At 37.5% G+C, this 16,916-nt stretch overlaps 1 protein-coding gene across 2 annotated transcripts in view; it reads right to left on the minus strand.

The window, feature by feature from the left end:
- Positions 1-16,916, minus strand: part of SNX27 (sorting nexin 27) — a 69,682-nt gene that overhangs the window by 35,671 nt on the left and 17,095 nt on the right. For both annotated transcript variants that reach the window (XM_049616270.1, XM_049616271.1), the window contains exon 2: positions 6,500-6,731. In XM_049616270.1, the coding sequence (XP_049472227.1) occupies positions 6,500-6,731 (232 nt within the window). The remainder of the gene's footprint in view (positions 1-6,499; positions 6,732-16,916) is intronic.

A 16,916-nucleotide genomic window follows, 5' to 3' on the forward strand; every position in this document is an offset into this window, starting at 1 on the left:
CTAACACAGTGTAATTAGAATCTCAGAAAGACAAAAGAAAAAAAACACAGCTGAAGAAATATTTGATGACATACTGGCTGAGATTTTTTGAAAAATGATAAAAGATATCAAACCATAGCTCTATAAAGTTTAGAAAACTCCAATCACAGGATAAATACCAAAAAAGACCTAGTTTTGAAGTTTAAAAACTTTGACAGTAGCTAGAAGGGGTTAAAACATTACATAGAGAGGAACAAAAACTGGCAGGCTTCTCACTTCTCATCAGACACTAAGCAGGCCAGAAGACAGGAGTCACATTTTAAAGTATTGAAAGAAAAAACTATCAACCCAGAATTTTATACCAATAAAAATATCTTTCAAACGTAAGAATGAAATAAAGACTTCTTCAGACCAACAAAAGCTAAGGGAATTCATTGCCAGCAGATGTGCCCTATAAGAACATTAATGGAAATTCTTCAGGCGGAGGGAATAAGATAGAAGATGGAAACTGAATTTACACAAAGGAACGAAGGACACCAGAAATGGTAAATATGTGGTTAAATATAAAAGAACTCTTTTCTCATTTCTAATCTCTTGATTAAAACAAAGAAAACAACAAAGTAATATGGAATTTATAACACCTTTAGAAGTAAAATGTACGACAACAGCACAAAGGATGGGAGAAGGAAATGAAATATACTGTTGTAAAATTCTTTCATTATATGAGAAATAATATTGTATTATTTAAAGATAATACTTATAAAGATGTATAGTGTAAAGTGGGAACAACTGCTAAGAAAATAAAACAACAAGGGGCGCCTGGGTGGATCAGTCGGTTAAGTGTCCAACTCTTGCTCTTGGCTCAGGTCATGATCTCGAGGTTCACGAACTTGAGCCCTGCACTGGGCTCTGTGCTGACAGCGCAAGGCCTGCTTGAGAGTCTCTCTCTCTCTCTCTCTCTCTCTCTCTCTCTCTCTCTCTCTGTGTGTGTGTCCCTCCTCCACTCGTGCTCTCTCTTAAAATAAATAAATAAACATTAAAAAAAACCCAAATTATATCTAATAATACAATAATGGAGATAAAACAAGATCATTAAAAAATACTCCATTAATTAAAAAGAAGGCATGAAAGGAGGACAAAAGGAATAAAGAACAGATGAGATACAGTTCATAAAGAATAAGATGATAGATTTAAACCTATTTCAATAATTATATGAAACGTAAGTAGACAACACACTCCAAATAAACGACCAAGATTGCCAAATAAAAAGCAAGACACAAGTATATGCTGTCTATAAGACTTACCTTAAGCACGGCTATATAGATAAGATAAAAGTAAAAGGATGGAAAAGATACCCAATGAGAACAATAATCAAAAGAAAGGTGAAGTAGCTATTAGCGGCCATATGTTAATATCAAAGAAAGATTTCAGAACAAAGAATATTACAAGAGATAAAGAGATATTTCACAACATTAAAGGGGCCAATTCATCAAGAAGGCAACAGCTTCATTATATATGAAAAAAACTGATAGAACTGAAGAGTCTCCTATAGACCAACCTTTCCAGTGATAACAACTACAAACTCTGGACCAAATGCAAAAATCAATTACCCGATAATTCTGAATACTACACTAAATGCAGGCAGATTGCAGAGGGACATTAAAATATGGAGCACACCACTGAGAGGGGTGGGGGGAGGTGTCCTGCTTTTAGGGGGCTTTGCCCAGACAGTGGGCATAAGTTACAAAGTAGCCTAACTTAGGCAACTAAAAACTCCAATAGAAACCCTGACGTCTTCCTGCCTGGAGGAAAGAAAGGATTCTACAACCATGGCCGCCACCAGAAAGAGTAGAGAATTCCAGAAGAGAGAAACACAGAAAAGGATGCCTTAAGTTTGTGAATGAACACCAAGTATCTCATACTAATCCCTCCCTGAATGATACAAATGCAGAACAGATTCAAAGTAGTACAGAAAAGCCTGAAAGAATTGAACTGAAACATGAAGTACAACCCACAAGCGGCATAGCTTGTTAATTGCCAGGTAAAACAAAACATCAACATTCCTCAGGGAATATCACAGAACTCAGGGCCTACACAATGCAACATTCACAACATCCAGGATACAATCCAAAATTACTCACTGTACAAAGGAGCAGGAGGATATGACCCATTTTCAAGGGAAAAGACACTAAACAGAAGACAATCTCAAAATAACAAAAATATTGAAATGTTCAGACATAACCAACAGAATACAGAAATAGAACCACATGTTCAATTGATTTTCAACAATAAAGCCAAGGTATTTCAATGGGGAAAAGATATTCCTTTTCAACACAGGCTGCTGGATAGTCAAATGGGGAAAAAAAAATCTTGACCCTTATATCATTTAGTATTGATACAAGAATCAACTCAGAACGGGTCCCAGACCTAAACATAAGAGCGAAAACTATGATGCAGCCATTTTGGAGAAAAGTCTGGCATTTCCTCAAAAGGTTAAACATAAGAGTTACCATATGACCCAGTAATTCCATTTCTACGTAATATCCAAGAGAAATGAAAACACATATTCACATCAAAAATTGTACATACATGCTCAAAACAGCATTATTCATAACGGTCAAAAAGTAGAAATAACCCAAATGTCCATCAGTTGAAGAACAGATAAATTAAATGTGGTATATCCAGACAATGGAATATTACTTGGTTGATACACGCTACAACATGGATAAACCCTGAGAACACATATGATTTCATTTACATGGAATGTCCAGAAGAGGCAAATCCATAGAGACAGAAAATAGATTAGTAGAGAGCAGATGGGAGGTTTGGAGGAGGTGGCTAAAAGGTACAGTGTTTCTTTCTGAAGTGAGGAAAACGTTCTAAAATTGTGGTGATGGCTGCACTACTCTGTTGATCATACTAAGAAACACTGAATCATATACACCTAAGGTATACAACTGCTGGTATGTGAATCATACCTCAATAAAGTTATTACAAAAACAGACACCTAAAACTATAAAATTTTTTCAAGAAAACATAAAAGATTTGTATCCTTGGGTTAGGCAGATTTCTTACAACACGACCCATAAATGAAAAAGACAAACTGGACTTCAACAAAATTTAAAACCTCTGTTCTTTGAAAGACACTATTAAAAATAAAATAAAAAGGCCAGCCACAGCCTGGGAGAAATATTTCACAAAATATCTATCTGATAAAGGACTCCAAATACATAAAGAACTCAACAACAAAATAGGACAATCCAAGTTTTAAAATGGGGGAAAAAAGTTGAACTCTTCACCAGTAAAAATATAAGAATGGCCACTAAATACATGAAAATAAAGCTTTCATCATGAGTCTTTAGGCAAATGCAATTAAAACCAGATGGACAGGGGCGCCTGGGTTGCTCAGTTGGTTGAGTGTCCGACTTCAGCTCAGGTCATGATCTCATGGTTCATGAGTTCGAGCCCCACGTCAGGCTCTGTGCTGACAGCTCAGAGCCTGGAGCCTGCTTCAGATTCTGTGTCTCCCTCTCTCTGTGCCCCTCCCCCACTCACACTCTGTCCCTCTCAAAAATAAATAACCATTAAAAAACAATTAAAAAAAAAAAAAGTGGGAATGCAAGCTGGTGCAGCCACTCTGGAAACCAGTGTGGAGGTTCCTCAAAAAATTAAAAATAGAACTACCCTACGACCCAGCAATTGCACTACTAGGCATTTATCCAGGGGATACAGGTGTGCTGTTTCGAAGGGACACATGCACCCCCATGTTTATAGCAGCACTATCAACAATAGCCAAAGTATGGAAAGAGCCCAAATGTCCATTGATGGATGAATGGATAAAGAGAATGTGGTATATATATACAATGGAGTATTACTCGGCAATCAAAAAGAATGAAATCTTGCCATTTGAAACTACATGGATGGAACTGGAGGGTAATTATGCTAAGTGAAATTAGTCAGAGAAAGACAAAAATCATATGACTTAACTCATATGAGGACTTTGAAGAGACAAAACAGATGAACATAAGGGAAGGGAAACAAAAATAATATAAAAACAGGGAGGGGGACAAAACAGAAGAGACTCATAAATAGGGAGAACAAACTGAGGGTTACGGGAAGGATTGTGGAGGGGGGTGGGCTAAATGGGTAAAGAACACTAAGGAATCTACTCCTGAAATCATTGTTGCACTATATGCTAACGAATTTGGATGTAAATTTAAAAAAATAAAAATTAAAAAAAATAAATAAATACAGTATTTAAAAAAAAAAAGACGAAGATACCACTACAATGCCTAGAATTTTAAAAACCGATAATACCAAGCATTGGAGAGATTATAGAGCAACTGGAACTCTCCATTGCAAATGAGAATATGCAAAAATGGTACAGCCTCTTTGGAGAACAGTTTGACTATAAGGTTAAACTTTTACCATATGACCCTGCAATTCCACTTATAGCTACTCAAGAGAAATGAAAACATGTATCTACCTAAAGCCCTGTATATTAATGTTATTTCATGGCAGCTTTAATCATAATAGCCCCAAACTGGAAGCAACCCAAACGTGCATCAACAAGTCACTGGATAAACAAACTGCAATGAATTTATCCAATTAAAAAGTAATTGCAATTAAAAGAAACAAACTACTGGGGCGCCTGGGTGGCTCAGTCGGTTAAGCGGCCGACTTCGGCTCAGGTCACGATCTCTCGATCCGTGAGTTCAAGCCCCGCGTCGGGCTCTGTGCTGACAGCTCAGAGCCTGGAGCCTGCTTCAGATTCTGTGTCTCCCTCTCTCTGACCCTCCCCTGTTCATGCTCTGTCTCTCCCTGTCTCAAAAATAAATAAAACATTAAAAAAATAAAATAAAATAAAATAAAATAAAATAAAATAAAATAAAAGAAACAAACTACTGACATACACAACAACTATAAATCTTAAAAGCACTACACTAAATGAACAATGCCAGACACAAAAAAGCTACTTATATGATCCTATTGATTTGACATCCTAGAAATGGCAAAATAGAGTAACAGAAAGATGATCAGTGGTCAACACGGGTAGTGCTACAGGGAAAGGGCTCACAAGGTCACAAGAGAAGTTTCTGGGTGGTGAAAGTGTTCTTCTATATTGATTGTGACAGTGGTGATTATAAAACTATGTACACTTACCCAAACTCATGAAACTGGACATGTTAATGCAGGTAAACTGCGCTCAATAATGTTGATTTTCTTAAAAGGGACAATCAGTTTCATTCCTTTTCTAAAAGGGACAATCAGTTTCATTCCTTTTCTAAAGACTACAAAGGTTCTCAAGATCCCAGGTAATTCCCAAAAGTCTCAACATCCATTGTGCTCTAATTTTAGGACCTGACCTTGATTTCTACTCTTTACATGCCTTATGACTGAATGGATAGCACCTCTGAAATACGAAACTCTAAGCTGTGTACATGGCTCTGAGAATCCATAGACCAGGCCAAGCTAGACTGTGCTCTGTACTACCATCACCAGCTAAATTACAGATGCAGTTGAACATTGTTTGATCCTTCTGAATTTTTCTGGTTTACTTGCTTGCTTTTCTCATCTCCTCACTAAAAAGAATTTACCACAAGTGTCCTGTAGCTCATTCCTATACAGGGAACAAATCTCAGTTTCAGAGACAGCAACTTGAGTCAGCAGTTCAGCTTGAAACATGTGTAGTCTATTTGTCAATGTCTAACAGAACCCACTGCACTTTCTACAAAGAATAATGAATTTCTCATTATATCAGCACTCCCCAAATAATCAAAGGCAAATAAAGCATACCGCAATCAAGAGAAAAAGTAAGTAGATTGGGCTATCAACAGCAACTGGGTTTTGAGGAACAAGCAAAGGCACTCAGAAAAGGGGCGGGCACCCAGAACTCAAGGTGGGCTTTCCCACACATCTACAACAGGAACAGACTGGAAATGTAATAGAGCAGTTCATGGGAACTGTATTCAGAGTATAATTAGGACCTTGGGAAAAACCCACATTAATCATTCACATGGACATCTCCAAAGAAAATGAAAAAGAACAAGATGTGGAGAGAAGGGTAGGGCACTTGCAGGTTCTGATGTGGCCAAACTCTGTATTACCAAAATGTTTCGAAGACACCACCTTTTAAAATTAATCTTGCTCTACACCTCAGCAGAGTCAATAGTAAGTGAGAGACTGCTAGTAGCAAAGAGATACAGCAACTAATAAAAGAACAAACAAAACCAACTCACACATGTTTACAACCAGAATACAAATACAAATTTAAAACTGTCTGGAAATAAAATGGAATACACTTAAGCAGAAAGAGAAATCTTCTTTATTACTGTAGTTCACCTCCTGCAAAAAAAATCACGGTCAGTGTCTTTTATTTATGTGTGAACCCATCTTCCTGGTAGGCAAACTGACCTAGGTTGCGGTGATTGCATCTAGTGCTCTAGTATAAATCATAAATGATAAGCCTGGGGGAAACAAAAGCTAGATGTTTTGAGGACTGAGTTGGGCTGACACTCACCACAAACTTCTCACCATTCTGCTCCACATGTTTGTATGTGGGGACCGATATGGGCACTGCTTGCTTTTCTGTATAATCATAAAATGATTGTCCCAACGAGTCTTCACTGGGATCTAGGTTATCTGCCTCATGTGGAGGCACAGACAACACTGTCAAGATCAATTCCTTCTCGCCTGCTCGGATCAGGTCCACCACCTGCTTGTGTGTCGCCCCCTCAACATTCACGCCGTTCCTAAGGGGAAAAAGGGAAAAAGACAATCCCATAAACAAGAAGGGTCCAAACACCTTGTATCTCCACCCTCCTACCCCACTCCAGTGTCATGCAGTATGAACCATAAAAACAAAATTAATTTGGCTCCAGAAAGGCTGTTTATATTTTTATAGATCATAATGTTAAGAGCTGTTTGTGAACTTACAGCAGGGAGAACAAAACGGAAACATTGGAGAGGACCTGACCCTCCAAGCTAGAATCCCACACTTCGTTTCAAGAAAGCACACGGGAAAGAGGGCACAAAGCTTTCAAAGCTAATTTCCTCACCCTAACCAAGCATGTATACTATACAGTCAAAGTAGCTTTTAACAATCCTGCCATTTGAACTGTACTTAATCCTTTTTAAACTTTCTGAAATTTCTGTTATCAGAAAGTTTTTACAAAATGTATTCCTTTAATTTGTAAAGACTCAAAAAGGATGACTTAAGATAATTTATATATGTGTATCTGATTTCATCCCATATCTTCAAATCATTCAACTTAACTTTCCTTTATACTGAGTTTCATCACCTTGAGAGTTAAATGGTATAGATATTCATACACACTAGTCTCATTTTTAAAAAGGCAAGGGGATGGGGCGCCTAGGTGGCTCAGTTGGTTAAGTGTCCAACTCTTGATTTTGGCTCGGGTCATGATCTCACAGTTCATGAGATCAAGCCCCATGTCGGGTTCTGCGCTGATAGCATATAGCTTTCCTGGGATTCTCTCTCCCTGTCTTTCTGCCCCTCCCCTGCTTTCACATACTCTCTCAAAGTAAAAAAAAAAAAAAAAAAAAAAAAATTTAAATAAAAAAATTTTTAAAAGACGAGGAGATAACTAAATTTTCATTATCTTAACCAACTTCTTTGTCCTCCCAATCATGTCAATTAATCCCTCTTAGCATTCTATCTTCTTTCTGTGCTATCTCACTTAAAATTCTGTGTAATCAGTTCAAGATAAAAAAAAATGTACATCTAAAGTTATATAGGGGCGCCTGAGTGGCGCAGTCGGTTAAGCGTCCGACTTCGGCTCAGGTCATGATCTCACGGTTCGTGAGTTCAAGCCCCGCATCAGGCTCTGTGCTGACAGCTCAGAGCCTGGAGCCTGTTTCAGATTCTGTGTCTTCCTCTCTCTCTGACCCTCCCCCGTTCATGCTCTGTCTCTCTCTGTCTCAAAAATAAATAAACGTTAAATAAATAAATAAATAAATAAAATAAAGTTATATAGTAAATCAACCTACTCATTCTCCTCCCTGTTTCACTGTACATAAAAAGGCTGCAACTAGGAAAAGTACAAGGTTTGGAAGAACAATAATTTTGTCAAGAAAGATGCTGAGTCTCACAAAACTCACTCAGCAAACTGAAGTACCTTCCCACAATGCTGACCCTGCCTGCCATCTCAGCAAAAACCACTAGGCAGCTAGCTGACCAAAGGTTCCCTCCATGGCTATCCCATGAGAGTTAGGAAACACACACCTGGCCTTTAGTCAATTTGATAAAAGCTTATGTACCCTTTAGAGTTAAGCTCTTTTTCAGTTACAAACCATTAGGATTTTTCCTTCCTGAAAATGATGCTAAGTTTAGTAACAAGCCTTCCACAAATGTTTCAGTCACTGGAATTGTCTCTGTCAGACTCTGGTACCTGAAACATCCATGTACATAAACAGAAAAGGCAGGAGATCATCCAGCTAAAGCTCTTTCCTTTTGGGTTTAACAACCTAGTCAGTAAATCAGCGCGCTAGACATTTCACAACCTAAAGTCTAACTTATACACACAAAAACTCAATAATTTTACAATTGGCTACCTGTAGAAGAAAATAAAAGCACCCTCACCACTGATTGGGAACTGGGGCTTCTAAAATTTGAATCAGGTCAAACTAGTAATCAGGAAAAAGTGATCAACTCTGATCACAGAACCAGATGGTAAAACAGAGAAAATAGGCATTGAAGCTAGATCTACATGGGTTCAAATCCTGACCCTGCCTTTAGTACTGGCACTGGTCTTAACTAAGTCATCTAATCTTTCTTAGCATTGATTTCTGCATCTGTAAAGTGGGGACGATAATAAGTCCCAAACAAGGTTATTGTGAGGATGGATGTAATGAAACATGTAACCTGCTGGGAACACCACCTGAACACTTGCATTAGAAGTACTGTGTAGATGCCTGTTACAAAGAAATTCTGGTTGAAGAAGAAATGGAAACTAAAGTTGGGGATTGCCAAAGGATTTCATCTAAATCTTAGCCTTATACAATCAAAAAGAATGAAATCTTGCCATTTGCAACTACATGGATGGAACTGGGGGGTATTATGCTAAGTGAAATTAGTCAGTCAGAGAAAGACAAATATCATATGACTTCACTCATATAAGGACTTTAAGAAACAAAACAGATGAACATAAAGGAAGGGAAACAAAAATAATATAAAAACAGGGAGGGGGACAAAACATAAGAGACTCTTAAATATGGAGACAAACACAGGGTTCCTGGAGGGGCTCTGGGAGGGCGGATGGGCTAAATGCGTAAGGGGCATTAAGGAATCTACTCCTGAAATCACTGTTGCACTATATGCTAACTAATTTGGATGTAAATTTTTTTAATAAAATGATAAATAAATAGATAAAAATAAAATTAAATCTTAGCCTTATTAATAGTTCTGAGAAAATGTTTTGCTGGTAGAAGAAAAATAAAATTGAAAAAGCAAAAGTTAGAAATCAACAGAAAACTTCATTTACCCCTGTGAGTCTTAGCTTACTTATGAACAACCTTAATTTTTATTGTTGTTGTTATTTTGTTTTTTAAGTTTATTTATTTGTTTTGAGAAAGAGGGAGAGAGAGTGTGCATGTATGGGGGAGGGGCAGAGAGAGAGAGAGGGAGGGAGAGAGAGAGAGAGAGAGAGAGACAGTCCCAAGCAGGTTCTGCACAGACAGCATGGAGCCCGATATGGGGCTCAAACTTACAAAGCAGGAGATCTTGACCTAAGCCAAAATCAAGAGTCAGACACTTAACCAACTGAGTCACCCAAGTGACTTAATTTTTTTAACAAAGTGGGAAAAACTCACATTTTAGAGGCCGAATAAAACATTTTAGATACTAAAACAAGATTTTTATGTTAGTAAAATCAATCTTATGAGATGCACATCTATGAAAAAACGTTTAACAGCTCTGCTCAAATCTTATTTTCAGCTCCCTCATTTTTTTCCTTTAAAGGATCTTTAACCTGGGGTATAGTTGTCAATAGACTTTGGGGGTCGGTGAACACCTATATAGCATTTGTATGAAAAACTGTATTTGTGTGCATATATGCATTTTTTCCAGAGGAAAGTCTTCAAAGGGGAGCAATGTGACCTTCAGAAAGGTTAAGAACTACTGCTCTCAACACACACTTCCTCCACCCATTGAGTTTTCGAGTTAGAATGCACTGTTCCCAGGGTCACTCGCAAAAGCAAGCCCAAAAGTCATCAAAGAAACTGAAGTAAGGCTTATTCCAGGAGCCAGGGAACTTGCCTATTTTCACTTCTTTATCAGAAAGACCAAGCTTCAAATTGGCTATCATCCCAAAAACCTCTTTAAAAATAAATTAAAAAATAAAGACAGGAATGAACTACCAGTCTCACATTCTAAACACACTTGCTGGAAACCAATTTGACAATAAATTTCATATATTTAAAAAATAATAATAATAAATAAATAAACACACTTGCTAATGTTTATTTGGTTCAACTATAGAAAGAATGCTATACATGTTGCAATTTAATACAAGGCTGGAAATTCCTTCATTCTTCAGAGAATGAAATGAAGTTAGTAAAAAATGCTAGACAACTAATTTCAAAAAGGGCCCTCCGTCAAGAATTAAGAGGCCTTTACAATCATAAGAATGTTTACATGACATCCTCTTTTCCACTAGAATTCCTCTATAACTAAACTCAAATTAAGTGTGGCCCAATTTGGACAATTCTAAAGACATAAATGCAAACAATAAATTCTGCCATAAAGGGAATTTATAGCAGTAGACTTCTGGTTCAAAGCATGGGTTTTAGAGTCAGACAGACTTGGGTTTGGTACCACTTGTACCATTTAACAGATGAGAAATTAGGTAAGTTATTCAATTTCACTAAACCTCAGTTTCCTAATTCATAAAATGGCACTAATAATACCTACAGCTAACAGAGTGAGAACCAAAATGGGATAAAGCCTTAGAACATGGTAACCACTAAGTAAATGATAGCTATTGATTGGGGCGCCTGGGTGGCTCAGTTGGTTAAGTGTCCAACTTCAGCTGAGGTCACGATCTCATCGTCCGAGAGTTCGAGCCCCGCATCGGGCTCCATGCTGATAGCTCAGAGCCTGGAGCCTGATTCAGATTCTGTGTCTCCCTCTCTCTCTGGCCCTCCCCATTCATGCTCTGTCTCAAAAAAATAAACATTAAAAAAAATATAAAAAATAAATAAACGATAGCTATTTATATGATAGTATTTGTGTCAGCTGGGTAAACAGGTTAGTAGCATGTTAGCCTCCTGATGACACAACCCTTTCCACCGCCAATTTCCCTCGCCTTTCTTCTTCTTGTCTTTATAACATGATCTATGGGCACCTGCACGGTTCAGTGGTAGAGTGTCTGACTTTGGCTCAGGTCATGATCTAGCAGTTCTTGAGTTCAAGCCCTGAATCAGGCTCGCTGCTGTCAGCACAGAGCTTGCTGTATCAGAGAGATACTCTGTCTCCCTCTCTCTCTGCCCCTGCCCTGCTTGAGCTCTCTCAAAAATAAACAAACATTAAAAAAAAACTATTATAATTCAGCTGGAATTCATTTGAAAATAAATGACTCAGTTCTCAACCTATGCTGATGGGGATCACAAGAAGGGTATCATCTTCGTAAGACCACTGCATCAGAGAACCACCTAGTCCTACACCATGCAGAAATAACTCTGCCCAATAGGGTCTTACTCATGTATGTTATTCCAGAAAGAAAGGGAATGGCTTAAACACACTATCAAAACATTTTCATCAGATAATGATTAAACAAATAGAGCTAAATGTTAATTATAAAATCTAGGTGGCACATATGCAGAGATATGCACTGTTCATTTCCTTCAACTTTTCTCTATGTCTGAAATTTTTCATAATAGGTGAGGAAACAAAAGGCTACCAAAAATCTCCCAACAATCCAAATAAGACCAAATTTTGTTTTCTTAGGTAACTAGGTGATACCCAAAATTTCCTTTGTGTTTTCAGCATTATAAAGATATACCTAATAATTTTATTTTTTTTATGTTTTTTTAATTTTATTTTTGAGAGAGACAGAGCAGAAGTGAGGGAGGGGCAGAGAGTGAGAGTGAGAGTGAGAGAGAGAGAGAGAGAGAGAGAGAGACAAAAATCCAAAGCAGGCTCCAGGCTCCAAGCTGTCAGCAAAGAGCCCAACATGGGGCTCAAACTCACAAACTGTGAGATCATGACCTGAGCTGAAGTCGGCGCTTAACTAAAAGAACCACCCAGGCGCCCCAATTACACAAAGGTTTTTAAACAACCTCCCTATTTTCTCTACAATATATCTTCTAGGAAACTGGGTGAAGGCTCACAAGTTGGAGAAAAACAGACTCTTGACACATGAGATGAGGGACACTGCTTTGACTTTTCACTGCTTAATTGCCCAGTTAGTGGGTACAGCAATACTAGACACTTAGACTATAAAAGCAAGGAACTATTCTACTGAAATCTGAATATCTGTCCTTTCTAATTTTGCAGTTCAGTCATTTGACTGGCTTAGATTGGCTACTTTTCTTTCTTTCTTAAATTTATTTATTTATTTTGAGAGAGACAGAGAAAGACAGAGAACGAGAGCAGGAAGGGGGGGGGGAGAGAGAGAGAGAGGGAGAGAGAGAGAGAGAGAGAGAGAGAGAGAGAGAGAATCCCAAGCAGTCTCAGTGCTGTCAGTGCAGAGCTGGATGCAGGGCTCACAACTGTGAGATCATGACCTGAGTCAAAGTCAAGTCAGATGCTTCACTGACTGGACCACCCAGGTGCCCATCTTTTTTTTCTTTCTTTCTTTCTTTTTCTTTTTTTATGAGCAAGCTCCAATGTGGGGCTGGAACTTATAACCCTGTGATCATGGGTCACATGCTCCACCAACTGAGCCAGCCAGGCATCCCAGATTGGCTCCTTTTCGTCAAACTCTGCCTTCTTACTATCTTACTTAGGCAAACAATCAAGCCAGAAAATATTTTTATTGACTAATAATCTTAACACTCATGCTGTACTTTGCCTTTAAACTCTTGAGATAAGAGATTCAAACATGCATAAGCCATGAACATAGCCACAGAAGTGTAGCTTGGATATGTCTACACAAAATTACTATTCTGGATGACTAAATACCAAGAAATTTTTGGAATTTTGTTTCAGAAATAGTAACATTTTCATCTTACATTTTATTGTAATTTATTTATCCTAATTTATTGATAAGAAAAGAGAAGTATAATTAGAGAAAAGTAAATGGTCAAAGGTTTCTAAAATGTTTGAGCCTTGGGGCACCTGGGTGGCTCAGTCGGTTAAGCATCCAACTTCGGCTCAGGTCATGATCTCACGCTCCGTGGGTTCCAGCCCCGCGTTGGGCTCTGTGCTGACAGCTCAGAGCCTGGAGCCTGCTTCGGATTCTGTGTCTCCCTCTCTCTCTGGCCCTCCCCTGTTCATGCTCTGTCTCTCTCTGTCTCAAAAATAAATAAACGTTAAAAAAATAATAAAATAAAATAAATAAATAAATAAAATGTTTGAGCCTTTTCTATTTTCTTTTTTATTTCAGAGAGAGAAAGAATGCGAGCTGGGGAGAGGAGCAAAGGGGGAGAGAGAGAGAATCTTAAGCAGGAGCCCAATGTGGGGCTTGATCCACGACCCTGGGATCGTGACTTAAGCAGAAATCAAGAGTCAGATGCTCAACTGACTGAGACACCCAAATGCCCCAAGTTTTTTCTAACTGTAAATCTTGTCAACAACTTAAAAAGTGCAAAATTATCATCACAATTACTTTTAATGTTAACTTACATGGAAAATGAGATGATGACTATGTAAATAGGTAAAAATGCTTTTGAAAGTAATTTCACTGGTAATATGCACTAAAGTTATAAAAATGTTCATATTTTTTTCAACTAAAATGGCATTATGAAAATTTATCCTAAGGAAAACATCAAAAGAAGAGCTCCAAGAGGGCAAGAACTTCACCATGGCATGTAGACCACTCTCAAGTCTATGTTGAAAGAAAAAATGAAGTAACCCTAAACAAAGAAAAAGGTTGTTTCCAAATTTGTTCTTATAAAAAGTCAACAATAGAGGGATGAATGATTAAGAAAATTAAAGCACAAATTGAATACAAAACAGTTATTTAAAATTGTACATATGAAGAAAATAATCTAGAAACATGTTTGACCTGATGTTAAAAAGTGGATTATAAAACGCAACTTCTAAAAGATAACATAGAAGAAAATCTAGGGTATGGCAAAGAGATTTTAAATACAACAATAAAAACATGATCTATGAAAGAAAAAATTGCTAGGCTGACCTTTACTAAAATTAAAAACTTTGGGGGCATCTGGGTGGCTCAGGCAGTTAAGTGTCTGACTTTCGCTCAGGTCATGATCTCATCGTTCACAAGTTTGAGCCCCATGTCAGGCTCTGTGCTGACAGCTCAGAGCCTGGAACCTGCTTCAGAGTCTGTGTCTCCCTCTCTCTCTCTGCCCTCCCTGACTCGCACTCTGTCTCTCTCTCTCTTTCTTTCTCTCTCAAAAATAAATAAATATTAAAAACAATTAAAACTTTTGTTCTGTGAAAAATACTAAGAGACTGAAAAACAAGCCACAGCATGGAAAAAAATATATGGAAAATGCATATCTGAAAAAGCGCTCATATCCAAAATACAGAAAGAACTCTTGACAACAAAAAAAACCAACCCAAATAAAAATTGGGACAAAAGATATGAACAGAAACCTCACCAAAGAAGATACACATAGGGCAAATAAGAGTATGAAAAGTTGGGGTGCCTTAACTTTTTATATACAACAGTCGGTAGAGCACACGACTCTTGATCTCCGGGTTGTGAGTTCAAGCCCCACACTGGGTGAAGAGATTACTTAAAAAAAAAAAAAAAAAAAAAAAATTAAAAAAATATGAAAAATTCATCATTAGTGAATTGCAAATCAAAACAAGGTACCACTACACACCTATGTGAATAACTAAAATCCAAAAAACTAATGATACAAAATGCTGGTGAGGATGTGATACAAGAGCAACTCATGTTTAGTGAGAATGCAAAACAGTATGGGCACTCTGGAAGACATACTGACAGTTTCTTAAAAAGCTAAACATAGTGTTAACCATAAGATCCAGCATTCACACTACCAGGTATGCACCCAACTGAGTTGAAAGCTTATATTTACACAATAAACCTGATGAGTGTTTTTACCAGCTTTATTCATAATTGCCAAAAACTGAAAGCAACCAAGTTATCTTTTATAAGTGAATGGATAAAAAAACTGTGGTACATGTAGACAATGGAATATTATTCAGTTATAAAATGAAATGAGCTATCAAGTCACAGAAAGACATGGTGTGGGAGGAGAGACCTTAAATGCATATTGCTAAGGGAAAGAAGCCAATCTGAAAAGGCTATATACTTTTAGTAATTATTTAATTGTGTATATATATATATGACTCCAATTATATGACATTCTGGAAAACGCAAGATCAGTATGTTGCCGAGGGCTTAGAGGGAGGGGAAGGATGAATAAGTGAAGTGCAGGGGATTTTCAGGGCAGTAAAACTATTTTGTATGACACTGTAACAGCACATGACATTATGCATTTGTCAAAAACTATGGAACTTTACAACACAAAGAGTAAACCTTACTGTATGCATTTTTTTTTTTTTTTCAGAAATCAACTAATAGGGTGGGAGAATCCCAAACTGTGACAAGAGAATCTAACTGTATTTCAAATATATTTCAAACAACCTCACCGAAGGGGGTAGGTAATGAATGAATTCTGTAAGATAAAGACAAAAAAGGGACTGCACATAAGTACTACACTCTAGTCAATACAACTGCTTCCCAGGGTAGAGTTTAACAATTGCTTTCCATATATACTGGAGTTGAGCAATTAAGTAAATGAACGGTGAATGTGGTGAGCCAAACTTCTTATTGTTGAAGTGGAAATGTACAGATCTGCAAGAGGAGGGTAACAAAAGATCCATATGGAAATGGAGTAAAGCTAGAGACAGCGATAAGAACTCATGTTTAACTTAATATAAAGATGATTACATATAGAAATATTTATAGACACGTGTATACACAAGAGTTAATGTACACACACTTTTTATTTTATTTTTTTTGCTTTCAGCTGGGAGGAAAAAAGAAGCTACATCCAGTAGCAACGACAACACCTATCACCCTGCTCTTGGTTTCTAACACCATCCCCCAATAAAAAGAACTAGGACTCCTTGGAGAAATGGTTGATTCAGGACTGAGGCAGGAAATACACAAGATGAGCTCAGAGCTCATCTTCTGTAATAACAGAGAGTAAAGAAGTACTCAAAAACAAAACAAAAAACCCTGCACATTAATGGGGGTATGGCAGGGTATGGCAAAAGTGTAAAGGAGCCAACTGAAAGAGCTATCCATGGTCAAAGCTGGAACAATTAGAAGGACAAAATAGAGCAGCACTGGATTATATAATCCATATTATATAAAATAAGTATCCAGGAGCCCATAATGATATAAATGACTGAATAAATTAATACATGGGGGAGAACAGACATCCTTCTCCTATGCAGAAGAATTCTAAATAAATTATATAGATACTATACTATAAAGGAGGGAAGCATCACCCCCCCCCCAAGTGTAGACTGCACATAGTGTGACTCCTATCCAAAGGGTACAGTAGGGGAGGGAAATGAGAATAACCTTGCAATGAGAATAACGTTACGGTATAGAAACCTGACAAACACAATTCTGGCCAGATGATCAACATCACAAATCATAATGATGGTATGTACTCTTAATGTGAACTGATGAAAATGGCACTTTACCTCTGTAATATTCTTCACCCAGACACCAAACCCCCAGTCTAATCTTGGGGAAAAAAAGAAAAGAAAAGAAAAGAAAAGAAAAGAAAAGAAAAGAAAAGAA

The sequence above is a fragment of the Panthera uncia genome (assembly GCF_023721935.1).
Source record: "Panthera uncia isolate 11264 chromosome C1 unlocalized genomic scaffold, Puncia_PCG_1.0 HiC_scaffold_4, whole genome shotgun sequence".
NCBI lineage: Eukaryota > Metazoa > Chordata > Mammalia > Carnivora > Felidae > Panthera > Panthera uncia.